This window comes from Sprattus sprattus (genome assembly GCF_963457725.1).
Source record: "Sprattus sprattus genome assembly, chromosome: 8".
Taxonomy (NCBI): domain Eukaryota; kingdom Metazoa; phylum Chordata; class Actinopteri; order Clupeiformes; family Clupeidae; genus Sprattus; species Sprattus sprattus.
Window position 1 is genome coordinate 18,489,037 of NC_137927.1, and position 27,622 is coordinate 18,516,658.

Genomic DNA, 27,622 nt, shown 5'->3' on the forward strand with positions numbered 1-27,622 from the left:
TACTCAACAATTTCACTGAGGGAGAGGGTGATTACGCCAGCTTTTGATTGATTTTCAGTCTCTTACACTGAATATTCCCGAATAACGCATAGATCCCATAGCCTACGGATGTCAATTACACTAATTTAACGTGCGATCGTAAATGTCAGAAATAAACCAAATGAAACGAAATATATGAATGGTTCCATGTTTCCTGTTGAAAACAAGAATTTAATGTAAGTTACTCCATTACTATTTTTACATGTTTTTCATGACCATCCTAAAAACATTTTTATTTTTGTACTTGAATGAATGTGTAGGACTCATCTGTGGATTCAATCTAAGGAGAATACCTGTCATTACATGAAACCTTTTCCTTTTGTTACGCCAATAACGGATATCTGAGTTCCTGGAACCTGCAGAAGGTCTCTGCTAATCCTGAGATTCTTGTGTCTTCATTGCTTTGTATGTGCTGAACTCAAGCCCACTCTTTACTTGAAATGATTGACTGGCTTTTATATTAAGCCACAACAGACATGACACCTGTTTGCCATCCTGGTGAATGACTTCAATGAAGACTAATCCATCTTTGGAAGATTCAAATTAACTGCATCCTCCTTTGCTTCCATTAAGCAATTGATTTTTGTGGACTTGGTGGACCTCTCTGCATGTAAGTCAGTGAAGTTTCCTCAGCCTCTATCACTGAACTGACCCCCTTTAGATCCCCGTAGCCCCTGAGCTCTCCGTTACACAACATCGAGCCTCCCATCACTCGCTGGACTGCTCCTCCACTCTTGCTGATCCAGGATGAGTGACTCACCGGATGCCACCTCCCCTGCCGCTGCGCTCAGTGGCGTCCCCGTGTCCAAAGTGGAACTGCGGGTCTCCTGCAAAGCTCTGCTGGACCGGGACACCCTGAACAAGTCCGACCCCTGTGTCATCCTAATGGTGCAGAACCAGGGGCAGTGGACAGAGGTGAGTGCATTATATCGATCGTTGTGCTTGTGACAGTAGAAATTAGGTTACTATGTTTGCAGAACTGTGTGATTAGTGCGTAACATGGATATTAACATGATGTGCATGAGTGGGTGAGTGGTGACCGTCTCATTCCCCTTAAATGGGTGCCAGTTTGCCATTGTCACTTAGGTGGCAGTCTGAAATGCTGTAAATGAGTTGCCCATATTTAGTTGTGCCACGTCAGAGCAGTCACACTACGGTCTCGAGAGATGCCTGCACTCTGAGCCATGGATAATAGACAGTGCTGAGATTTAGAGAGCGAGCTGTCTGTGTGGCACGACAGACTAAAAGGATGAAATCTAAATCCTTGCCCCATTATCTCAACAGCTGCACCATGTTCCACAGCAGAGGGAACATGGTGAAACCACAGAGAAGTGGCAGCTACCTGGGCTTGAAGGAATCACCAACTATCTCCACAAAATCATACTTCCGAAATGTGATGCACCTGACTCAGTCAGCAAAGTAGTTCCACAGTTTGTCTCGTGTCTGCAAGGTTTACAATGCCTGTTAATTCTCTGGTTTGATGCACCTCGCCTGTCTTGAGTTTGAGCCCAGTATCAATTACTGTGTTTTTCTCCCTCTTTCCCTCACTGTCTTTCTTTCTCTCTGGCCACTCCATCCTCTCTCTCTGAATGCCTATTCTTTCCCCTCGCTCAAAAGCACTGAAAAAGCTAATTTTACCCACATCTCTAAATGTAGTCATTTGCAAATCAAAGGACTCTTCAGAATACCCTGAGGCCTTACTTGGGTATCCTTCATATTTATGCAGATATACTTTTCCATTGACATTTAAAGCATTGGCATTTCAAATAAGGATATTGTGAAATCATGAGAGCTAGGCAATTGTCATCCTTTATGCTTTCCAAACTGATATCTTGGGCAAAAGATAATTTAATCTCCCTGATGTCTTGCTGAAAATACATCATAATAATAATAATAATTCATTTCATTTTTAGCGCACTTTTCATTCAGACGAATCTCAAAGTGCCTACATCATGGCCGTATGTAACTGAGCAACATAACCCTGCCACCCCCCACCCCTGTCCCCATCACTCAACAAACCATCATTTGTCTATGTGATGCTGTCAGTGGAATGAATATTAAACAGTTCCTAACAAGAAGTGGCTAAACAATAGTCTTACTTGAGTAACATAAATAACAAACAGATTGGTTGTACCTATACGTCTCCTATTTGTAACACCATATCTATTCTACTAGTACTATACAATCCTGTAGCTCTAAGTCAGCACAGCAAACACATTCCATAATTTGTTGCTGTGCATTTTTATACATGCGCATTCGCATTATAACATGCAATTATTTCGCCTTGGGAATACAATAGGCTCTCCTTCTTACTCTGCTCCCACTAGGAATATCTGGCCCCATACACTTACTTTGTTCCTCACCAGTCTATCCAGAACTCAAACAAGATGAATTGCAGTATGTGTCTCAATATGCAGTTAATTGGGCTATGTTTCAGGTACAGCATGTATGTAAATCTGCATGGTTTGGAGGGATAGATAATGAGCCACAGCAATTAGTAGGCTCCCGAAAAGCTATGTTTAAAAAAGCAATGCCTTCTGAAGACTGTAGCCTGGGGATTAGCTCTGGCCAATTTTTTTAAACCAGAACTGGTTTTAATGAATCTAAATGAGAAAGGTCTGTGAGGGAGAATTTTGAATGGGAGAGCCTCATTGTGCAGTGTGGGATGAGTAATGTCTTCTCTCTTTATTCACTTGACGATAACGAGTCGCACTGCATGATAAGATGGTGGAAGTGAACATGTATGCAAACAAAATAGATGGTGCTTTATGTTCCTAAATTAGTTCGTATTAGCATGGTAATCACGCATGCTAATTGTATGCTGACAGTATGTTTGCACTCAGAAAAATGACAGTCTTTGACAATGTAGCAATTTGGTGAAGCGACACTCTTCAGCCAAACAACCTGATCAGATTTCCACAAACAGTGGAACCCCCTGGCCCATTTAAAGAACCTCCTACATTGCCAAATCTTTACTTACTTATGTACAATGCTTACCTGTCTATATAGATAGAGTTTTTATTCATATGTCTTCTAGAACATATTTCTGAACGAAGAATCCTGGGGGATTAAAAGCTCAACCTGTAGGGTCACCCTGCCACCAGGTTTTTGAGTGTGTGAGCTTAGTGGCTAACTGATGTGATATATTATGGCAGAACTGAATGTCAGGCAGTGCGGGGCACATAAGGCTGGTGTGCCTGTGGCTGTGGGATTTCCTCTCCAATGAGCAGTAACGTACTTGATTACAACCAATTAATCATGTGAAGCCTATACTCAGCTGACTAATTTACTGGAGTCAGGTGTGCGTCCTCTCTTGGAAGAACAACCTCCTGTCACATCCACTGTTTTGCATGTAACATTGCCCACTGATGAGATAAGTAGCATGCCCCTTCTATGGAATAAGCACTGCAGTTAACTACTAAAAGTAGTGAAAAATCACTGGTAATTTGAAAGGACGATGTGTAGATAATGATGTACAAAAGCATGCGGTTGAAACTGCTGTGCTGCTGTAACAGGTGCATTTTGACGGCGTTAACGTTCGAGCGGAGGTTAGTGTAAGTGTAATGGCGGGTGTGTGATTATCGTTAAAGGAAGTGCTGCCCTGTGGTTTGGAGGGCTCAAAATCGGACAGCCTGAGAGTGCCAAGATCATCTTTCTCTGGCAGACAGAGCTCGCTCGTTCTACAGCATTTCCACTCACTACACTCCCTTCAGCATTGGCACTCTCAGAGCCTAGTGCAAGGGCTCTCAAGGGATTACTGACACAAGGGTTTCGTATTCTATAGCTCTATTACTGCACACAGTGCTATCGTAGGTTTGTGATCAGAATCCTGCTATCAACAGGCCTTCATTGGGGATTTTAATGAAATGACTGTAGATGCTGCGTTAACGAGGGGAAAGAAGGCTCTCCCTGTTCATATGTAACACTGACAAGAGAAAATCGGAGATACATTTTTAAGTCTATGAAGGAGTTATGCTTGGGGCCCTGGCAGATTTCCAGCAGAGGGGAAGGGACTTCAATCAAAGTTTTGAACTTAATTTGAATGGTATTTGAAGGTTGTTATTGTAGCAGAGAAACATTCATATCTCTGGCTTGTTGACTGTCTGATGAACCAGGATGTGGGTCAGACAGAGGGAATAAGAATCCTTACAGAATGGGGTTGAATCATCTGTTAATGTTTTGGAGAGGAAAAGAGGTTATGGAGTGAGAGAAACGGAATGTGTTGCAGGCTGGTTCCATTTATTCAGATGGAGATACGCAGAGCGGGCTTACTCAGTCAGTGTAAATGCAACCGCCCGAAGCTTGTAGTTTTGAATGGCTGCGTGAGGATATGGAACATCACTAATGTGTAAACACTACGAAAGGGTCCATTTATCTCTGTGCCAAAGCAGATGGATGTTTTAAATGTCTGATGTCCCAAGGTAACAAATAAGAAAGAACAGCATGTGTGTGTGTGTGTGTGTGTGTGTGTGTGTGTGTGTGTGTGTGTGTGTGTGTGTGTGTGTGTGTGTGTGTGTAAATCTATTGTATGTGCGTTTCTGTATGTGAATCTGAATATTTGTTTGGACACAATCATTTGTGTTGTGTGTCTTTGTGGTTCCATAGGGATGGCGCACTGATGCCATCATGACAACAACACAAGCTCTCCAGTACTCTGCTCTGTTGCACTGTTGTACTGGGGGACTGTTGTTGTGATTTAAGTGACTGAATGAAGTTTTAAAACAGAGCGATTGATCCATTGGCTGTAGCTTTGGTCTTCTGATGTGATTCTGGTGACAGTCTCTCTTCCTCATTAAACTCTCTCAGCTGACACCACTCAGCTCTGTAAACCTCCACCAGACTTTCCCCCTTCGGAGCGCGCCCAGTCCCTGATAAAAGCGGCCAAATTAGATTCCTCTCGGCTATGCGCCCTCCTTTAATGACTTATCCAGAAAGCACACAAAGACGAGATGCCCACATTTGAAGTCACCAGTGGGACGGTGAATGTGTGCCTGTTCACACGGTGCCCTGAGGTTCCAGCGCACATCAGACAGCAGCACATGGATGTACAAACACCCTACCATCCCTGCTGGAGTCACTGCCTGCGGGCGCCAAGCTTGCTCATGCCAGTGTGGACATCACACAGACTTGTCTGTGGAGTTACAATGCTTTTGGTAATTGGCAGAGAGAGAGAGAGAGAGAGAGAGAGAGAGAGAGAGAGAGAGAGAGAGAGAGAGAGAGAGCATTCATGCTTTTCTGATGTCAACACACCTTTTACACTATTTCCCTTCTTCGGAGTCTTAGTTTCCATCCATCTGTGGACCTTCTGCTATTTTCTCTACATATGCTGGATTAAAATAAAACACTGGCTGTAATATGGCTTATGGTTCCCACTGGTGACCATTGACAAAAACTGTCCTCTTATAAAATGTAGAGGTGTTCAAGCAGATGTGTTTAAGAATAACAATTGTCAGAAAACATAACAGATGTGGGCGGAAGAATTTGGTCTCAGATGCCAGTTCTCTAATTAAAATGCAGATTTAAAGTAGTTTTTTTTTTTTTTAAATCACCGCCTACTTCCACTGCAGTATACGTATCCAGTGCAAACATGTCCTGTTTGATAGCAGGGCAAAGCACCCTCAAGGCTGCATTAAAGAAGTGTGCACCAAACAGAAGCTGCTCCGGCTGTCTCCAACCTTCTCTTGTTCCATTCAGATTAGTTCAGTTACAAATTGTGCATCCCCCCCCCACCCCACACACACACACACACACACACACACACACACACACACACACACACACACACACACACAACCCACTACCACTTTTGCATCCTCACACAGTATTAGACTAGTGCAGGTTTAATCATGGACTGTGAAAAAATATCATACAAAAGAGTAGAGCATGCATGATTTAAGGGAGCCGTGTATGGTGCTCGTGGCATAACCCCCAGTGACTTCTGAGACCACTGACAGGCATGATGGAGGAGACTCGTTTCTCTTGATGCCTGTTAAACAGAAGCGGTGGGGATTTGATGTGGTAGCAGTCATGCTGTTAGTGAGATGGATTGACCAGTCAGCCCACTGAGTGTTATATAGTAGACACACTATAGAGAGGATGGCAAATTACCTGTTAAAAACACATTTGAGAGCCCAAATGCTTTCTCAATGGCAGAACTTTCTCTCCTAATCATTTTTCAAAACAAATTTTGTGTAGTTGACAAGGAAACTTGAGTTTTTTAATGAAAAGAGCATTTGTTTCTGAGCCTTTGGAGCTATTCAGAATGATTGTTTTAATGCTAGTTTAAGAAGAGAGGGATCGAGAAGTTTTAATGTGTGTGTAATGTGCATTATGCATTCGCTGCACCCACCATTGTTCTTGGTCACTAGAATTTTCTGATTCCAATTTTGCAATCAGGAATGAATAATTGTATTGAAGTTCAGTTTGTAGTCTGTTTTTTGCATTAAATTCAACAGCAATTTTTTTTCTCCATGCTATGGAAACGTGGAATTTAGAGACACTTGGTGACAGTCCGCAGAGATTCTGATTATCCCTGGCCTTGTTGTGCCAGCAGCCCTCTGGCCTCTCGCTCTCTCTCTCTCTCTCTATCTCTCTCTCTCTCTCTCTCTCTCTCTCTGTCACTTTCTCTCTCTCTCTCTCTCTCTGTCGCTCTCTCTCTCTCTCTCTCTCTCTCTGTCACTTTCTCTCTCTCTCTCTCTCTCTCTGTCGCTCTCTCTCTCTCTCTCTCTGTCGCTCTCTCTCCTTCTGTCTCTGTCTCTTTCTTCTCTCTCCATACTAGGCAGGCTGTCTGGTTGGCAAAAATACACAAAGGCAGGTCAATGAGTGAAGCATGACTGCAAACAGGTTTATGGAGGCCATGATTGTCTCATCCCTGCATGCTAAGCTCTCCAGAATCAGACTCTCAGAAGTCCTTTATCCCTCCTGCTGTCCCAACCCTCCCTCCCCAACACTCCCCCTCCTCCGAAAGAGGAATTCTCACAAGATTAAGGCGTCATTCAACAAATGTGGTTGACAAACAGAGGCAGGCAAACAGTCTGTGAATGTGGATTTTGAGTGTGAATGGATTCATTTTTTTCTTCCTGGCAACTGAGTGACCTGATTCACAGAGGTACACGGAATAAGTACAGTGTTTTTTTCCTTTGTTACCTTCATTGAATAGATTGAAAAGGTATTTAATTGAGATATCTTGATCAGGGAATAATTAAGAACTGTATTTATGGAATCTGATGTCTGTTTCAGTTTGACCGCTCAGAGGTAATCAAGAGCAACCTACACCCGGTCTTCGCCAAGGTTTTGTCACTGGACTACTACTTTGAGGAGGTGCAGAAGCTGCGCTTCGAGGTGTACGACATCCACGGAACCCACAGCATCGGCACCCGTGATGACGACTTCCTCGGGGGAGTGGAATGCACTCTAGGCCAGGTGAGCCTGAGAAAGTAATTCCAGTGTGGTTCTACACCAAACTGAAAAGGTCTCAAAAAGTTTGGATCAATCATTCAAAGTAAACAAATGAGTTTTGTAATTCATCCAAACAAAATTAACAGCCAAAAGCCATTGTATTAGAATCATGTAGTATCATGTGGTATAAAAATCCCCACAAATGCACATGTTTGCACAGTAAGAAAAGAAAGACATTTAAACACAAATGAAAGACATTTAAACACATTTTTGATTGAAGGAAGATGTGTGCTTTGACCTACAGATCGTGGCTCAGAAGAAGATGGTGAAGCCTTTGTTGTTGAAGTATGGGAAGTATGCCGGCAAATCTACCATCACAGTAGGTTTGGTTTTCATTGACCTTGATGGATGCAGTGAGTAGCATAGTCTCTATTCAGTGACAGGAAAGATGGAGAGAGACGGAGGACACCATGCGTCTTGCAGGAGGGGTGTGTGTGTGGGGGGGGGGGCAGGACAGGTACACATGAAAACCTTATAACAATCAAGTGAACAGCCATGCTTAGCTGGCAACATCTCAGACTAAACTGTTAACCAAATGACTAAATACAAATAAAGGATAACAAGGCACTAATGATTCAATGTAAAAATAGCATAGCATATCATTTAGCCTTTCCAGAGAGGTTGTTAAAAATATATATTATATGGTAATATAATGAAAAAAGAGAACAAATCACCATATATATATATATATATATATATATATATATATACACAGTAAGCTTTCCAACAAAAGGGGATTGATATCTGGGGAAGATGTCAGAATGGAAAAGGTGACACTAAATCAACATGGGTTTCCCTAGGCGCACAGTGGGTTAGCAATAGCTAGGGGACTCCTTATCTCTTCAATTGTAAATTGTGCTCTCCCCTTCCTCTCTGGCTATGCCTGTATCCTTCCATCATTTTCCATCTCATATCTTCTCTCCCTTCATCTCCCACCCCATCCTGTGTCCCCACTGTAGAGCTGAGAGCAGATATCTGGCCTTTTCTGCTCTTGATTAAACACGTGGCAATATGTCGCCTGAGAGATGCAGATATTCTCAGTGAACACGCAGCTGCAGAGGTGTAAACGCAGATTTGTTATCGGCCCCTCTTGTCGAGGTGGCTGGTTTTGGATGAGCTCGTGCAGTAAGAGAGGTTTATGGCAAGGCTAGCTGTAAGGCATTCAATCCAACTGGAACTGCACTGTCGGCCTGTGCAGTCATGTTAATAAATTCAGGGGATTAGCATGAACCTGAGTTGTGGATTTTGTTCTCCTGTGTGCCTTTTCTTCACGGTCTGAAAATGAGCCTGCGATTAAAGGGGCTGAGGTGATTCATCACAGTGGCTGAACTTGCGCCTCAATGTGCCATGCAGCTTATCGGCCGCGTAATGAGCGTAATGGTTGTCCTGTCATTACATTTGAGTACACTCATAGCTGAAGACACATTCTCACGTGCTGACAATGGATGTTAAACTGTTGCAAACGTTTGGAAACAGCCCGATGGCACTCAGACGTGAGAGTGCAAGGAGTCTGTGTCTCATCCATGCATCCACAGGGCGGATGAGCCCCCCGTGACATTGCTTGTGTCTTTCAGGCTAAAGATAAGCGTGTAAGATGCTGACGAATCTCATGAACAGCAGGTGTTGCAAGAAGTATCATCGCTGTTATTTTGCGGCGGGTCCATTTTTATTGCTAGGTGTTAGTTTGCGCTCATGCCAAAGCATCAGTACGATTTTAGACCACTGTTGGCAATCTTCCAGTTGGACTCATTTTGTGTGATTTCTTAAATTATTTTTTCATGGTTACTCAGCAGATATGCATCATATATAATTCAGCACATCATCAATGTTTCTTGCTGTACTGTGCATTTTAATATGGTATGTTGGAATAATTGTGAATGAGATTCACTTTTTCCACCACTCTAGGTGCCCGATGGGTTCTGCTTCGTGGAGGTAGTTTTGATGAATGACCAAATAATGTCGAGAGGCAGACTGTGTTTGTGCTGTTAGCACGGCAGTGATTATTATATAAAGCCCTACTTCTCCTTAGCCATACGGACCAGAGATTTTTAAATCCCCCCCTCTGGTTGCTCCATTAACTGGCCACATAATGTCTCAGAGCTTTTCTCATCTGTATGTGCCTCTGCAGCTTCATGTCCTCAGTTCAACTTTTAATAGCCTTATATTCTCTCAGTGATATGGCTGAACGAATAGGCTACACTATCTGTACCGCGGTTTCCAACACCCTCTGCAGAACTTGACTAAATTGTCTCTTTCACTAATAGGACACATTTCTCTGTCGCAGCCTGTCTTTGTCTTTTTTCTTCTCATCATTGTCTGTCTCTCAGATGATACCTTTGTTTCCCCCTGATTCCCGATTTAGATTTGTATCCTTTTTTTTCCCATCATTTTTTTTATATTCCTTCTCTTGTCTTTCCTCACTCTCCTGGTTGTACCTCTTTTATGGTTGTTATGTTTAACCTTTGGTCACCTTCCCCCAAAGACATATGGGTTATCAATGCAAGGTATCTAGATGTCTCATTTCTCTGTTCTACGTTTTACTTTTGTCTGAGGTATTTTGTTTTAAAAAAGAAGGGTGAATTGATTTTCTGATCATTCAAACAACTGCATTAGCATAGCAAAGCTTTCAGGTACTTAAAAAACAGTTCACTTTGCCTTTTTTTCAGAAGTAATATTGCTGTTCTGCAACTTCAAATGAGCCCAAAGACATACCGCAAATGAGAAACGTCTCCGGGAATGATTATTTAGACTGAGGCTAAGAAAGGCTTTTATCCCACATTAAGAACTCATTTTCAGTGCATATGATTTTCATATACCGAAAAAAAAGGATTCCGCTGTGGTACGTTCATGATGAGAAAGATGAATCAAATGAAAACATTGATGGACTCTAGAAACCTGTCACTCAGCTATGCTTTCACATCCAGGTTCATGCTGAGGAGATTTCTGGAAACAATGGCTACCTGGAGCTCTCGTTCTGCGCCAAGAAGCTGGATGATAAGGTAAGAGGAAGACCATTGCACAATCAGCAAGGTTACTTGTAGATAAGCACCTGCGGATTGCAGTTCCACCACCCACATGCCACTGAGTCAGGGTTGAGGATGGAATTGATTTCCCTTTTTTTTTCAGGTCATTGATAATTCATTACTTGACAATTTAGTGCAGAAGCATCTGAGTTCCATCCCAGGAGCTTGGTGCCAAGCAGCGTCTGATAAATGGACATTTGCTTAACACTGAGTCAGTGGAGCGGTGGAGCAGAGTTAGACTGGGGACTCTGCCCAGTACTAGAAATGTGATTGTGTTGGCAGCACTTGATGACTGAAGCCAAACTGGAATTGAGTAATGTTTTTTTTTATCTCTCTTGTCCCTACAATATATTTCCAGATGCAGTCCAGTATACTGTGAGCATCATCCGCAAAGAGAGCTTTTCTATCTCTACCATTTCTTTGGATTTGGATATAAGTTCATGCAGTTCTCATGGCTCCCGCCTCTGCTATTCTTCCCTTTCCAGCTGAATGTTTACCTCACAAGCTCACTATTATCATAGAAGGTAGTGTGTGAGATCAGCTGGCTGGCCGTATCCTAGTTTCAATGTGTGTCACTGAAGAGTCGGCACCTGAAAGCAGCAGAACAGGACTGTGAGTCGAGTCGTTTAAAAGACAGGTGTAGGCTGGTGAGTGATCAGGAGTAATAAATGAATGAATGACGTAGCATTAGAGTGTTCCTGGGAGAACTTGCACTAAAGCTTCCATTTCTGTGTTCAGGGCCAAAACACAAGCTTTCATAGCACGACATAGCCAACTATGTCACCTGGGCTGTTGGTGGTGTTTGCAAGGTTTTGCACGCACTTCATGTAGTTTACCCGCCAGTGTTAGAACAAAACCCCTTACTGTTGCTTTAACAGATGGACATGTGTGGTAGCTGGCTGGCACTTCACTCTGTGTGCAAACAGAACCTCCCACACAATGCCTCCCACAATGCACCGCTGGCCCTGAAGTTCCGCAGGTGTCTGATCATCCCCCAGCGCCCGCCTGTTCTACACAAATGCCTCTGCACTTCACCACCCACACACTCTCTCTTCACTCTTCTCCTCTTGTCTGTGTCTCTCCATCTCTCTCTCTTTCTCCCTTTCTATCCTTCTCTGTCTACATCTCTCTTTCTCCTCAGTTTGTTGTCACTCCACGTCTCTTGTCTTGCCATCTCCCTCTCCAATATACTGTTTCTGTACCAGTCATTCTACAGTCTTCTCCATCGACCTTTTATGGCAGTGTCTCTGTCGTTTCTGCCTGGGGCTATGACTTTCACTCTGTGATCATTTTTGTCCTGTTCTCCCTGACATTCCCGAATGTATGGTTTAGAGTTAGGGTTTTAAGCGCCACTCTGAAGAAAAAGAGTCAGTATCCAAGGGACACTCTGGACAGCTCAAGTCAACCCTAAGACCTTACAAGCTCATAGCAGATAGAAAAATCAATCCTGTACACTCTTACACTGAGTGCTGGAAAGACAAATGGAAATAGCTCTGTGGCTTGACTGAGATTGAAATGTTTGTGAGCGGAGTGTTGCAAATTTTGGGAGCTCAAACACAAACACCCTGATCTCCCACACATTACTTCAGGCAAGGATTTCATCATCCACAAGCCTGAGACAATATTTTTTGTCTTCATCTCAGCCACTTTTGCTTGTATTTCTTCCTTTCACTCTCTGTCTTTATCTGTTTCATTATACCCCTCTTTTTCCTTCCACCACTCTCCTTCTTCTGCTCTCCGTTCTCTTTCTCTCTATTCTCGTTCACTCTTTCAGACACCTTATTGCCGGCATGTTTTATGTTGCACAAGTGGCCTCTTTCATGCGTGCATGGATGACTGCATCATAATGTGAGCCTCCATTGCTTTCATGATGGGCGAGATTGCGAATGCTTCAACTCAGGTGACAAATGCAGAATTGTGCCACAACACATTTGAGCAGTCTCCCATGCCAAACCAATCTCAGCCCAAATGATGGAATATATATAAAAAAAACAGATTGGATAGGGAGAGATTGGAAATTCACATTCTAAATGACAAAACAAATGGACTCTCCCTCACACATCCAGTCTTTGCCCTCAGAGTCGTTCTGTTTTTACTATTTGAACATCTTTATCTGCCGCTAGTCTATTACACCCCCCCCCCCCCCCCCCCCCCCCAAATCACATTCATCTGATGAAGGCTTTTGACTAATGGCCACTTAATCAAGAGCTTTGTGGCAAACTGTATGGATAAGGTCCACTCTCTCAACAGACATCCTTTTCTGTTGTTTTCCAAAAACCTTTCCGTTGACGTCAATGCTTATGTCAACGAGAGGAGGAGCAAGACTTTATCAATGACATTTTCTCTGGAGTACTGAGCTCCATTTCAAGGCCCCTTGTTTTCACTCTCTGTTCTTGAAATGCCCAGAGCGTCAAGGGGAAAAGAGCATCTGCTTTCAAATGACGCTCACAAACATGGGACAAACAAAACGAAACCATTTTTGTCCAAATTATGGAATGGAAGGGGGAGCGTGAGAGAAGCAAAAAGTGAGTGATTAAGACATTACAGAGAGAAGGAGAGGGAGAGCAAGAGAGAAAAGATAGCTTTGATGAAACAGCTAGGAAGATTAATCACTGCACCACAATCTTTGGAAAGGATCTGTCTGTGTTAAATGACTTTGATGATCTCATTATGGCGAGTGATATGACTAAAATTGACAGTGCATTATCGAAACCCGCACATCAAACATGTGTGCTAAAAACACAGCTCTGTCCCCATTTCATCGCAGACAGCACTCCCATTCAGTCCCAATGACATCAGTTAAGGGGTCAGAACCCCCAGCAGTGACACTGTAAATGGCAGGAGGAAGCTGATATGCCTCATCTGATGTGGCATTAACCACAGTCCGCCCTGCGGCCCCACGTGGCTCTGTGTGCCCAGCTCTCGTTGCAAATGAAGCCGTAACCTCCACTCCTGCTCTGGCATTAAAATTCACGGGGGCTCATCGCCATTTAGCGTGAAGTCGCCAAACGGGTGCCCCTGATTCTGTCGAGGCTTAGGCTGGACCTTGCATAGCCAACTGCTAGTATTAACCATTTGAGGGTCTGAATTGGGATGCTGATGATGCATGAGGGCTCTGGATCTTGGTCGAGGCTTAAATATGGACAAATCACTTGACTAAATCAGTCTGCACTCAAGCCACTGGGAAGTTGTTACCTTGACAACGAAATAGGGGGGCTCCTCTTTTTTCCCCTGTCCCCGTGGAGATGTATCAGGCTAATGCGGCGAGAAATGGGAGCATTAAATGGCTCATTCTGTGCCCCTCTGCTGTGCTTTTTTCTCTCTCTCTCTCTAGCTCTCACTCTCTCTTCATTTGTCTCTCCCTCCCTTTCTCCTCTCTTTCTGTTTTTCTCCCTCTCTCTCACACACACAGGCAAGCTCACAGACACAGTACACACACACATTGCCCCCACACAAACACTCACGTCTACACACATACACACACATATTCTGTAGAATCAATTGACCCATGTAGACTGTAGTTACAGCTCCCTGAGCCCTGACTTGAAGCCCTGTGTCAAATGATTGTTTCGCACCAGTTTCCTGATTTGATTTGTCACAGCTATGAGGGGAAAGCCGAGCCACGCCCGGGAACTAACCGTGTCAAATTAGCACAGAATTTATTTATCTCCCTTCACTGAAGATCACATGCGATAGCCTTGCTCAACACAATTTCCCTCATGTTCCACTGCTAGGATAAGGACTATTTTCTGTTGGGTCTGATATCTCAGACATTATTATTATTACACAGAGCTGGCTGGTGGCTAATCTTTGCAACCATATTGCAGGACCTTTTTAGCAAGTCAGATCCGTTTTTGGAGATCTACCGGATCAACGATGACGGAACCGAACAGCTTGTTCATAGAACCGAGGTAAGGTTGCCATATGGGCAGGTCTTGACTCCAAAACCATTCCTCCTCCTCTCTGGCTTTTACCATGCTGGACCGTGTGAGCTGCCCTCACATAATTTTTCCTTCTGTGTGCTTGCTCCCTCCCAGATGATCAAGAACAACCTTAACCCTGTGTGGGAGCCCTTCAAAGTGTCCCTAATCTCCCTGTGCAGCTGTGACGAGGACAAGAAACTGAAGGTATGAGGGAGGCCCGCCACACAGGGTGGGATGATTGGCCATTCTTAGTCACAGAGAAGTGCCCCGGCAGGACACCCTCTCTCCCCAGCCGGCGCAATCAGGAATTGGGTGCAGAGACTGGAGAAACTGAGCGGGTGACTGAAACGACCACCAGGAACGAGGGAGGGAGTGAGGGAGTTAAAGAGGGGGGGGGCAGGGAGGGAAGGGAGATTGATGAGTGACCCGATGAATGAATCGATAATTGGCCCATTTTCCCAAATGGTTCACTCTCTCTGTCTCTGTCTCTCTCTCTCTCTCTCTCTCTCTCTCTCTCTCTCTCTCTCTCTCTCTCTCTCTCTCTCTCTCTCCTGTGTTAAACAGTGCCTAGTGTGGGATTATGACTCCAGGGGGAAGCACGACTTCATCGGGGAGTTCTACACGTCCTTCAAAGAGATGCAGAAAATCGGTGGAGGAAACAAGGTCAGAAAGCACACACACCGTGCATTCTGTGTGTGTCCGACGTGCATCACCCCTTGTGTGGTTCTGTGTGTATGTGTGGGACTGGGCTGAAATGAAAGAGATGTCAGAGGTTGCTGTTTGCTGTTGTGTTTGTGTTTGTGTGTGTGTGTGTGTGTGTGTGTGTGTGTGTGTGTGTGTGTGTGTGTGTGTGTGTGTGTGTGTGTGTCTGTGTGTCTGTGTGTGTGTGTGTGTGTGTTTGTGTGTGTGTCTGTGTGTGTGTGTGTGTGTGTGTGTGTGTGTGTGTGTGTCTGTGTCTGTGTGTTTGTGTGTGTGTGTGTGTGTGTGTGTGTGTGTGTGTGTGTGTGTGTGTGTGTGTGTGTGTGTGTGTGTGTGTGTGTGTGTGTGTGTGTGTGTGTGTGTGTGTGTGTGTGGTAAGGAGGAGCTGGAAGGCAGCATGGAAGCCTCAGCTGTCTGTCTGTTCACTCTCTCACTGGCCTCCCTCCTCCTCCTCCTGTCCCCCCCCCCCCCCACACACCCACCATCTGTTTTGAAGGTCACTTGGGACTGCATCAATCCCAAGTACAAGCTGAAGAAGAAGAACTACAAGAACTCGGGTGTGGTCATCCTCAGTGACTTGAAGGTGAGGCGGAGGTGTTGTCTGAGGGGGAAAAAAAGAAGAATGCTGTACAAATTGCACACAGGGACACTCTAATCAACAATCAGCTTGCCATGAAATAACCTGAAAGCTGCAGCTACAGCATCCCCCCCCACACACACACATACACACACACACACACACACACACACACACACACACACACACACACACACACACACACACACACACACACACACACACACACATCATCATCTAGAATCACAACAGCTGTAAAAGATGGTGCCTTCCTCTACCAATCATGAGCTTTACTTTTGGGAGAAAATCCTTTTTAAATGCAAATTGAGATATTTTCTCTACTCTGACTGGCATTTCAGCAGCCGTGTTGTCCTCTTCACATGGGCCAATTAGTAAAACTGGCCTTCTAAGCCCCTGTTCAATATTTTACCGAAATAGCTAATGATCAGTGAGGGGTTTGTGCCTGAATTTCGCGGGCTTGTGTATCATTGGAAGCCACAGAGTGGCATTCTCAGGGCTGACTACATAACGGCTCATACACAGATTGGCATTCTCAGGGCTGGCTACATAACGGCTCATACACAGAGTGGCATTCTCAGGGCTGGCTACATACAGCTCATATGGTTTTACAGCTCTGATATCAATTCTCACAACATTAAGCAGGCTGTATAATTCAAGGTCATTAAATTTTAAAATGGCTGCTTTGTTCATTGGAATGTGGGGGTTCTTTGATCCTAGTGTACCATATTAAAACGTACAACCCCCAGGAAGAGTGAAATTGTTTTAGAATAGCTCATGAACAGTAATGTGGGGGGTGACATTGAGTGCATCTATTTGATTTAAATTATTTTCTGTCCCTCACAGCTTCACAGAGTTTATACCTTCCTCGACTACATCATGGGCGGATGCCAAATTCATTTTACAGTGAGTCCAAAACTTTCACTTCTCACATCATGCAGCCATCTCTGTATACGGCTCTTTGGAGTTTTACAGTAAGGGAGACTAAGGCTTTTTACAAGTTGGTCGTGGCTCATTTGAGCTGTCTTCCAGAACTTGAATGTCTTTCCCATCCCCAGAATGGCTCATTTATTCCTGTGTTCACTTTGCAAGCGTTCTTTTATCCTCAGCACAGGCGGCAGTGGCAGCTGTTTGGTTTTCAGAAAACGCTTCCTAAATGTAACACATTAGGTCACAACAGCACACTTTTCATTCAGCGGGGAGGGTGGGGGGGGATGTCTTCTGACAGGAAGCCCACTGGGTTACTCACGCAGATATGAGTTTAATGCTGAGGCGAACAGAGGCTGGGTGCTCCCCGAGGCCTGGTCTCCAATTGAAGCCATATCTCAAAACTCCCTCCCGATGCACCGCTATCACCAAACACATACTACACTGCTTACCTGCTCATAAACGCGTCACACAGATAGGCACACACATGGAGGCCTCTCAGACCGGAGGCAGTGTCAGCTTGATCTTAGTGGGAGGAGGAGGAAATTGGCACGCTCCCATGTAGATGTCCACAGCCCAACATAATTGATCAAAAGCAGGATTTGGCGCATCAACTATCTCTGCCCTGTGTGTCAACTGGATGTGTTCATGAATGTGTAATCTTGTTTACTGTCAATCACTCCATCACTGAATTTCACTCCACATATGTTGTTTGCCAAGTTGTGTGGCTCAGGGTAGCAACATCTGCCTGATGAAGAAATCTAAATGCAGTTGCCCTCAGCTGTGGCAATTTCCATAATGCCACTCTTTAAATGATTTATACAGATGGTGTTGGAGGGGCTGCAGACAGAGAATATCCCACTCTGTCTCCCTCATGCCTGCATCTCCCGTCTAATTGGTCATTATTATTTTGGTTAGACCATAGCTCTCTCTCCAACATGATGTGTGATGGCAGTAACAGTTTGGTTAATGACGATCACAAAAGGCTTTTTTTTGTTATGGTAGCAGTTATCTTTGCATGATCTCATGTTTGTGTTTTTTTGTGCCTTCTTACCATTGCTCTTCAGACCACTCTGTTGTTTTTGTTGTTATTTTTGTCGTTGTTTAGGTTGCCGTCGATTTCACGGCATCTAATGGTGACCCACGCAATAGCTGCTCCCTTCACTACATCAACCCTTACCAGCCAAACGAGTACCTGAAGGCTCTGATCGCCGTGGGCGAGATCTGCCAGGACTATGACAGGTGAGACGCGTCGAAGCTGGGGAGACGCTGCTGATCTCTATCAGCACTGACGTGCGCTTCTCTCATGTGGAAAATTAAAGTCTATGTGTGCACGTCTCCTTTGTGGTGACACTCTGAGTCTGACTGCATTGGATCTCAGGCAGGCTGAAGCTGAATGGAATGGAAGTGAATGAGGATGAAATTCCAACATGGTATTCAGTGCAGGGACAGCAGATGTTTACAGGTTAAGAAATCTGTGGCATTAGAGAGAGAGAGAGAGAGAGAGAGAGAGAAAGAGAGAGAGAGAGAGATGCATCAAAGCACCTCAGTATAAAGCTTTCCAACACAAGACTGGATATATCTGACATTCATATATTGATCTAATGTGAGCAATGCCTGACCATTGCATTTTCTGTCAAAGAAATGAATCGATGACTTTTGGCATTGTTACTGTGTGGCCTTTGTTATAGGGGGGCATTCTCTGAGGGAAGGTATATCAGTATTAGCCATTCCGGATCCCAATGCCTCCAAATGAAGGTCAGAGAATGAGAGGACTCTGTTTACTGTCAGACATTTCAACTTCGGAAAACTGAACGGAACATTTGGCACTCCAAGGAAAGAGGATGTTCTGGAGATGAGGGATCAGTCCAGCAGAGACAATTACTACTTATGCGGGATTGGGAGATGTGGAGTATCTGTATCACTATCTCAAAAAGGTTTGCACGAGAACAGACTTCAGTCTGGATTTAGTTGAGACATGGACTCACCCAGGACTATTGTGCCTCCTTGCCAACACCTACGGCGCTGTCTCACTTATTCATGTAACTGGGAGAAAACAAACGAGAGGCCAAAACACATATCACTCCACGAGGAACCACCAGGGAAATCTCTGATTAATTAATTTAATTCATTACAACAGCAACAGTGTTTTTATCTGACACGGTGTTTGTTCCTGCGTCCCTCCCTCCTTCTCCCTCTGCCAGCCCCTGTTGTCCGTGCTCCTGTTGTTGGTGTTGGGTCACTAATAGGCCCCGCACTTCCTCGTAGAGAGCAGCAGTGTGGGACGATCAAATGGAAGTGCCAGCATGTTCCTTCTTCCCTCCTGGTTCTGTGATAGCCCCTTTCCCTGCTAAAGACGTGACACATCCTGCCAATGCTTGACAGGATGCCCAGCGCAGGGTGCCAGTGAGCAGGGGCTTATTACGCGTGCCAGTGAAGCACACTGCCAGCCAAACAAGAGCCACAGGGAGGCCAATACAAACAATGGGGAGGGAGGGAGGGAGGGAGGGAGGGGGGTGTTGAGAGCAGTGGGTCACCTGAATAGAGAATCAACCAGTATCCCAATCATGCATGCTCTCCAATCTCTGATAATAGATATACTTTGGTAGGTGTCTACCTGTATGATCCTGTTGTATGTTGACAGTGTTTCCTCTGTGTAATTGTATACATTTGTTTAATTTAACTTTCAGTTCTCTTCCTCCAACCAGTTGTCTTGTGTGTTGGTTTGGCTGATGAATGCTTGTGATTAGAGTTTTTAATTAACTGCTGTCACTCTGGATTTCTCCCCCAGCTCCTCGACATTGAAGCTCTTCTGTAATGCTAATGTTATCATGAGCTAATGTGCACGTTCACGCTGTGGTGGGTGTTTTCAAGGAAGACGCCTTATAGAAACTCATTAATTACCAGCTAAACACAGCTAATTAGATTTGTTCCAAAGACGAGATCCTCTATACTAACGGCAGAATGCCAAACGGGGATCCACTTAAGAAATGGATTTCCATGTTTAATGGAAGAGCTTCCAGTTTGATGGGAAATCATAACGGATGGTTTTATTGCATTACCTCTGCACCTCTGGCGCATCGCAAATACAGACAATAAGTGTTTTGGTGTTTCTCTGATGTATTGGCAGAACGTAGGCAAGAAGCCCTCCAGGGATGAACACCTACTGTGTGGGGGATCATCTCTCTCTTTATCTTTGAGGAGGTGTGAGAGCATTTAAACCAGGTGATATCTGGAACAGGTGTAGGGACTGGAGTAGGATGGAGTGGGTTTGTTTTACCAGTGAGAACAGAGGTGCAGAGCCGTAAGCTGCCAACAGTGGAGGTGTGATGTGCTGTGCTGTGCTGTGCTGTGCTTTGCTGTGTTGTGCTGTGCTGTGCTTTGCTTTGCTGTGGTGTGCTGTGGTGTGCTGTGCTGTGCTGTGCTGTGCTGTGCTGTGCTGTGCTGTGCTGTGCTGTGCTGTGCTGTGATGTTCTGTGCTGTGCTATGCTATGCAGTTACTATGAAAATAGGGCATTTTTAAAAATAAATCTGCCAGCAAAATGAGTATAGCTGTGTAGATGTGGGCAGAGTAGGAGAATGAGCAGTAACAACACGTGTGCACCAATTTAAAACCAATGAATTGTAAACAGTGTTATTGAGGATGTAGTAAATTCAGTTGGACAAAAGAAGGGTCTGCCAGTCAAACAAAGAGTGTACTAATGCACTCAGGAATGAGAAAAAAACTTTGGAGGATGGTCTAACATTAGGTCCATCTAAAAGCAGGTCCACCCAACAACCAGGGAAACCTGTCAGAGCCTCTCTTGGCTCCAGGATGAACCTACTGCTCCACTCAGAGAGAGAATCAGTGCTTCAGGAACCCTTACCAATATCAGCCTGACATGGAGACGGGCTCCTCATGTCCACCCAGTCTCAATTCCATGGGCAGAAAGCACCAGGGGATCATCTAGGCCACTAGTGCAGCTGGAAGAGTGGCACGCACTGCTCTTTTCATATCTGCTCTAAGGAAAGCTAAAAGATAGACTTGATAAATGTCACACATTGAAGCCCATGCATGAATGCCAAAGTAGAATGCTGCCTTTGATGTAACAATGAACAGAAATAATGCATGAGCACCAGATGAAGCATAAATATATACAACCTACTCCAAACTAGCAGCAATGCAGAAAGTAAATGACAATGATAGAGAGGCAATAGTTCCTTTTTTACAGAAAGCATAAATAAATACCGCAAACCATCCAAAACAAGTGGATCAAATAAGCCCCAACTGTGTAAAACTAGGCCATGTGCCAAACTCGTCCAGAGAGCAATCTCAAGTCCTGGATTTAAGAAAATCATGGTTAGTGTGCTTCCAGTTTCTAAAGCTGCTGTTTTTATCAGTTTCAGAGCATGTTTCATTTAGGGTGGCCACATTAAGGAAGAAAATTGCCTCTCTCTGAATGCGCTCTTTGAGAGCACATTTGAATGAATGCACATGTCTGCTCACACACTAACCACACACTCTGGGCTTCACAGATGCTCTCACGTGTTTCTAGGAACACTACATCCAAATGATTCAGTTTGGACCCTATCAGCACCCACACTGAAATATTGAAATCATTCTTCCAGCGTTTGGTACCTGACTGTAGAACTGCTATGCTTGTGCAGGTCATTCAGGTTGAATATGCAGACGATGTTAAATTATTTTACTGCTGAAGTTATTATAATATCAGATTAACATGTATTATTTATTTTTTGATATCTTCAATCCACTAATGTTTTATTCAGCGCTGGAGCCAGAGTAGTTTTATGGTCCACCAAAATGTCCATAGGGTGTGTGTGTGTGTGTGTGGTGTGTGTGTGTGTGTGTGTGTGTGTGTGTTTGTGTGTGTGTGTGTGTGTGTGTGTGTGCGTGTGTGTGTGTGTGTGTGTGTGTGTGTGTGTGTGTGTGTGTGTGATTGATTGTGTGCGTGTGTGTGTGTGAGTGAAAGAAGGGAGAAAGGAAAGGGTCAGGTAGTCCCACACATAGTTAGAGATGTGTTGGAGCTAGCTGGAGGTGTTTTACACCCGGAATATTCCTCCAAGAGGCTGAGAGATTGATGACGCCCTGAATGAAAGACTCAGATACGTTAACATGACTCACCTTCCCGCAAATCACATGACCCTTAAACAATGAAGTACTTTCCACACCCTCCCCGACTCCTGATGCAGTTTATTTGTGCATCTGTTATGATTAGTTGTCAGAGATAATGGGTTTCAGGCAGCTGGATGCGTTTCCTATCCCACTCACTCATGTCCACTTCCACACGTCCCTGCTGACCTCCTCGGCCCTGACCACCACAGTGTGTTTGTGTGCCTCTGTGTGTGTGTGTGTGTGTTTGTGCACACTTTTGGAAATGTGCATGTGTGTTTGTGTGATTTTGTGATTGTGTAGGTGTGTGCTTGCATGCAAACATACGTGTGTGCGCGCGCCTCTCCTCCGTATCCATGTCCTGCGGGGTTTCATTAAAAGCTGGATTAGAGACATACAGCAGCTCAACAAATCCTCTCCGCTGGGGCAGAGGGCCTTTTTACCTCCCCTCCAGCAGACACTGGGGATGTGGTCAGCTCCTAAGAGGCCTTAAAGAGCTGCACTGAGAGGCTGGTTTTAAGTCAGACTGGTGTAGACACAGTAGAGCGTGCTTTTCGTGACAAGTCCATAAGAGCTAGAAACTACCTCTTGCTTCCTGTTTAGTACAGGTGGTGGGAAGGTGGGAAGGATATTTGTGTGAATTATTTCTTTCATCCTTATTGTGCTAAAACATTCTTATTTGTTTAATGTGGAAAAAACTTGCCATCATGTTGAGTTCTGGTTCGATTTGTTATGATTTTGTATGTTATGTGAGGAGTGTGTATATTCATTTTTTTGTGTATGTGTGTGTATGTTTGTTTGCTTGGATTGCGCATACAGATGTCATTCCACTAAGTGAATAAAATGTTTTACTTCATTCAACATGATCATTTGATGAATACCTCCTAATATTTTGAGCGAGTTTAATTCAGACTCCATAGTACTGGGATGTCTCAAGTCTTTAATTCAACATAATACTCTCACATTTGGACCACGGTTCACACACTCTGCTTTCTTACTGAGTATAAGCTGCTCTCATGACCCACTTTCTCTGCAATTATGAGTAAGCAGCCTTTCACAACACAACACACGTTTCTTTTTTTATATTTCTTTCATTTACAGCTACCATTTTATTTCACCCTGTGTAAGGCAAAATAAAGCAGACTTGGATTCTTTTCCTTACTTGGGTTCTGGGTTGATGGGTCTCATGTCTGCTGTGACTTTTTTTCTGATCCATTAATTTAAATAAATCCCATTACCGTCTGTTCGGCGTAATGCACCAAGAGGTCCACATTGCACCAGCGGGGTTGGCAGTTATGTAAGTTTGGAGGCTTTAAAGTTTTTCACTGGGGATGCTTGCTCCCTCCCCTCCCCTGACTAATGCTCATTTGAAGCATCCTGTGGTCCTGCGGTTTGGCAGCTCTGTATAATCCATCTCTGCCTCCCCTCTCCATAGTAAACCAATTAAATAGTAATTGCTCTTGTTAACATCTGAAACTGAAACGTCATTATAGAGATGTCATCTAAGATTGCAGGCTACTGGAGATTTATTTATTGACTCCCCATGGCTCAAGAGAAATAAGAATCTAAACATCTCACATAGCACTCTCTCCTATGGCAGGGAAACACCATGATGTGATGACAATGAGATAATACATCAGCACTGCTGTGTGTGCTGTGTGCTGTGTGCTGTGTGCTGTGTGCTGTGTGCTGTGTGCTGTGTGCTGTGTGCTGTGTGCTGTGTGCTGTGTGGTGGTGGTAGTGAGGCCCTTAAAAACATGTAAGAGATAAAGAACATTGATCCTGTGTAGATCCACAGATGCCCCAAATCTATTTTCTCATTATATGAATTGGCGGACCTGGACATACCAGCACATGCCTTAAAATAAAAACAAAAGCCCAGAACTTTCCTAGCACTTTTTGAAATAACTAAAGCCTGCTGTTTTGCGGCTGTAATTTCCTATGGCCAGTGAGGGGCTCCTTTAGTTGTGGTGTTATGGTGTGCATCTCTGTGGTTTGCTGGGCGTCCCCCGTGGTGCTGACCCTTGTCAGGGCTCTTTTCCCTCTGTTTCCAGCTGATCTCAGAGCTGCAGCCTGCTGGCTGATTAGATATGTGTCGCTGAGATCCTCCCAACAGGCGCCGCAGTCCTACTGTGACTTATTTATTATCTCTCTCCATGTCTACCTCCGCCTTGTTCTCTTGTTCTGTCTCTTTTTCAGTCACACCCACCATATCTTTCTTTTTATTTCTCTCTCGTTTTCATTTTTGACAGTTTTCTAACCCCCCTTTTGTTTGGCTATTATTATTTTTCAACAGCATGATGATGTGTATGGGTGGATATTTCTATATCTGTAATGAAGTGTTCAGAGTGGTTGAAACAACATGTTTTTTTTTTTCCACAACAGTGACAAAAGATTTTCTGCCCTGGGATTTGGTGCTAGGATTCCACCCAATTATGAGGTAGGCTTTTACGTCCAGTCCTCATTATTTCCATTCATCAATGATTGGTCTGAAACATTTGTTTGTTTGTTTGTTTGTTTGTCTGTCTGTTTGTTTCTTTGTCTGTTTATTCCTCCTGTCTATGAACTTGGCTTTCTCCATCATTAATGGCTTTGGAGTTATAAATGGGTTCTTATCTGTTGAAGGGTTTTTGCAAGCCCTGACTCTCCACACAGTGGCAGTGGGTATACGATTAGTATGCCATTTTCTGTGACACGGATTTTGCGTTCTGTCAAAGCCTCACATTTTTAAACTCCTGAATGAGTTTATTTTGCACTCGCCATGATGTCTTCCCCAAATGGCAGCTTGTCCAGGGGAAGAACAGCCCTGACTGACGGGGAAATGAAAGTGAAACTATAGCTCAGCACACAGGGCTTCTCTTGTGTTGACAGCCGGGTTGTCAGAGGATTTCATTCCTTGGGAAGCGTGTTTGTTTAAGAAGATTGAAACAGAGCCGGTAGTCATATTAACTAGCGCCCCGGGGAATACAGTCTGAAAAACAATGGACTAGGCTGTGGGTGAGTCACGTCAGAGCCCCCATGCAGTCGATGGCAGGTCAGGGGAGCGTATGGAAACATCATCTGCAGCCAGGCTCATTTGTTCAGAGTCCCTCCTGAAATCTCAATTGACTCCGCATATTAAATTAAAGCTACAGTAAATTGCTCGTCTCAGGCCGCAGACACTCGACCTGAATTTCAAATGTCTGTCTCTCTGCAAAGGAGCACTGTATGAGCTTTGCAATTAGGCCATGCAATAAATGAGAAGGGAAAATTGATTGTTACCGTGTCGGTTTATGTATGAAGCCATCAAATGTAAATGAAGAGATGGTTTTAACTAAACCAAACTGTCATTAATTTATGTTGCTTTTATTTTTGATTAATTTGTGACAGGTGGTCTTGCTGTCTAACATATCTGTCCATCCCAATATCTTTAACAGCAGGAAATAAACCAATTGAAAACTACTTCATCTTTACTTTCTCTTAATTTTTGTTCTATTTATTTCTGCACCAACAGGTATCACATGACTTTGCAATCAATTTCAACCCAGAGGACGATGAATGTGAAGGTAAACTAAATAATAAATCAGTTCTCCAGTGTAGGTCTGCAAAAGCTTCCTCAGCAGTCGAATTTTCAATAAATCTATCCTGAAACTATTCCCACTATGACACTTTGCTCAGCAGAGAAAGCATTGAGACAGAAATATTTGGATTTCTGTGAATCTTAGTTCATTCCCAAAGGATTTCTCTTCCTCTTCTCTTCCTTCTATCCTTTCCCTCTTTCTCCCTCTCTCTCTCTCTCTCCCTCATCTCTTACATGCTTTGATCCCCAAATTGCCTACTCCAGCACTGCTTGCCGACCCCCACCCACTGTGGCCCGAGGAACAGCAGTCTGAAGAGAGCTGAAATAATCTATGTGTATGTTCTCTCTCTGAACAGAGATCCAAGGTGTGGTGGAAGCCTACCAGAACTGCCTGCCCAAAATCCAGCTTTACGGGCCAACCAACGTGGCGCCCATCATCACCAGAATAGCCAAACTGGCGGCAGGGGATGAGACCAAAGACGCCTCAGTGAGTGTCCTTCACAGACAAGTATACACTATGTAGTGCTCCAGCAGTCAAGGCAGAGCATAGTACTGATTGGATGCAGAGAGGAGTATAGAAATATGATGCATCTCCAGAAATGTGAAGTAAGATGATTGAGGCTAATCCAAAGGCAAATGTTTGTCCTTGGTTAAATCTAAGAAGGTGTCACGCCTCCAGGCTTTGGCATTCTCCGGCCGCCTCATCCTTGCGATGGACTTCATTAAATATTTAATCTTCATGATTGCCCCTTCCCCAGAAGTGATCGGGTTTCTGTAAATGAGATATGTAGGATCAATGCTGTGATTTCAGGACTAAATTCACTCAGTGTCATTATCCTCCAGAGGCATGGGGTCCAGCAATCCATGTTTGTATTTCTATTCTTAGCCTACCAGCCTTTCTGTTGTGTTGTTCCACACACTGACATACGGAGTCTTCTGGGAGCCCACTGAAACAGGCATATTATCACTGCTGATTAAAACTCATTCAACCCCCATTGTGTTTAAAAGTGCCTGCACTGATGGTAGCCTCTCATTGCAGCGATATCACATCTTGCTGATCCTGACCGACGGAGTGGTGACAGACATGGCCGACACACGGGAGGCTATCGTGCGCGGGTCTTATCAGCCTCTGTCCATTATCATTGTGGGCGTGGGCAACGCCGACTTCACCGACATGCAGATCCTGGACGGGGATGACGGGGTCCTGCGTTCTCCCAAGGGCGAGCCTGTGCTCAGGGACATTGTGCAATTTGTCCCCTTCAGAGACTTCAAAACGGTCAGTGTGCCCCTTTGCCTTACTCCCCATTAATCTCCTCTGATTTCCTCTCTGTGTATCTTTCTCTCGTTCTGTTTGACCAGGCTAGGCTGGGTAAATGGGAGGATGTGGGTGTGGAAACTGCAGCAGTTGCAGTGATTTCAGTGCATTAGCTCTACCACGGAATCCTCCAGAGCTCCTCGGGAGGGAAGAGCATTACACTCAAGTGGTGCTATGACGAATCGGGCCGGCAGCCAGTGATGGGGCTGGACAGATTGGCCCATCCGCCCCGCCCGTGGTGCAGATGGCCCAACAGGCCAGAGGCTCTCTGCAAATTATTCCTAAGACTCGGCCGTAATTTTTGTGAAATGCCAAAAATAACAACTTCTTAAATGCCTCACAACCGTAAATTGGTGTAATTCCCTTCCCTACGTAATTCCCTTGGGCCACAAGTGCTCTCATCCACCCTATTGGCTGTGACCTAAACATTCAGAGACGTACAGTAATAGCAGCTCATCTGTCTCATTTTTGCCAATTTTTTTATCCTCTCTCTGGGCCTCTTTCTGTGTGTACGCTTGACACTCCGTCCCTCACGTGCTGGTGTCTCCCCACAGGCCTCACCCGCTGCCCTGGCCAAGTGTGTCCTGGCGGAGGTGCCCAAGCAGGTGGTGGAGTACTACAGCAACAAGGGCATCTCCCCTATGTGTCCGGTCAGGAGTGCCCCCAACTCCATTGCCACCACCCCGGAATAGCACCTCCGAATACCGCTACAGCCTAGTGGCGTATTATGAGGAGGTGAGACAGAGGATGGATGCTCAAGAAGGATAAAACTTCCCTTCTGTTACTTTTTTGACCTTTTTTGAGCTTTTTTTCATACAGCATTTACACAACCATACACACACATACACACACACACGCACACACACACACACACACACACACACACACACACACACACACACACACACTCATAAACACTCTCAACCTGGAAAGGATTCTGAACATGCGGATCATTGGTGTTTGGTTCTCTGGAC

At 44.5% G+C, this 27,622-nt stretch overlaps 1 protein-coding gene across 1 annotated transcript; it reads left to right on the forward strand.

The window, feature by feature from the left end:
• Positions 1 to 786: 786 nt before the first annotated feature.
• Positions 787 to 27,340, forward strand: cpne7 (copine VII; the record flags this gene model as incomplete). Its single annotated transcript, XM_080844101.1, has 15 exons — positions 787 to 954; positions 7,279 to 7,461; positions 7,742 to 7,816; positions 10,422 to 10,496; positions 14,348 to 14,431; positions 14,558 to 14,647; positions 15,008 to 15,106; positions 15,639 to 15,725; positions 16,584 to 16,643; positions 17,773 to 17,906; positions 24,160 to 24,214; positions 25,268 to 25,319; positions 25,690 to 25,820; positions 26,373 to 26,609; positions 27,203 to 27,340. The coding sequence occupies 15 exons, from the start codon at positions 787 to 789 to the stop codon at positions 27,338 to 27,340; spliced, it is 1,668 nt and encodes a 555-aa protein (XP_080700227.1).
• Positions 27,341 to 27,622: the final 282 nt, after the last annotated feature.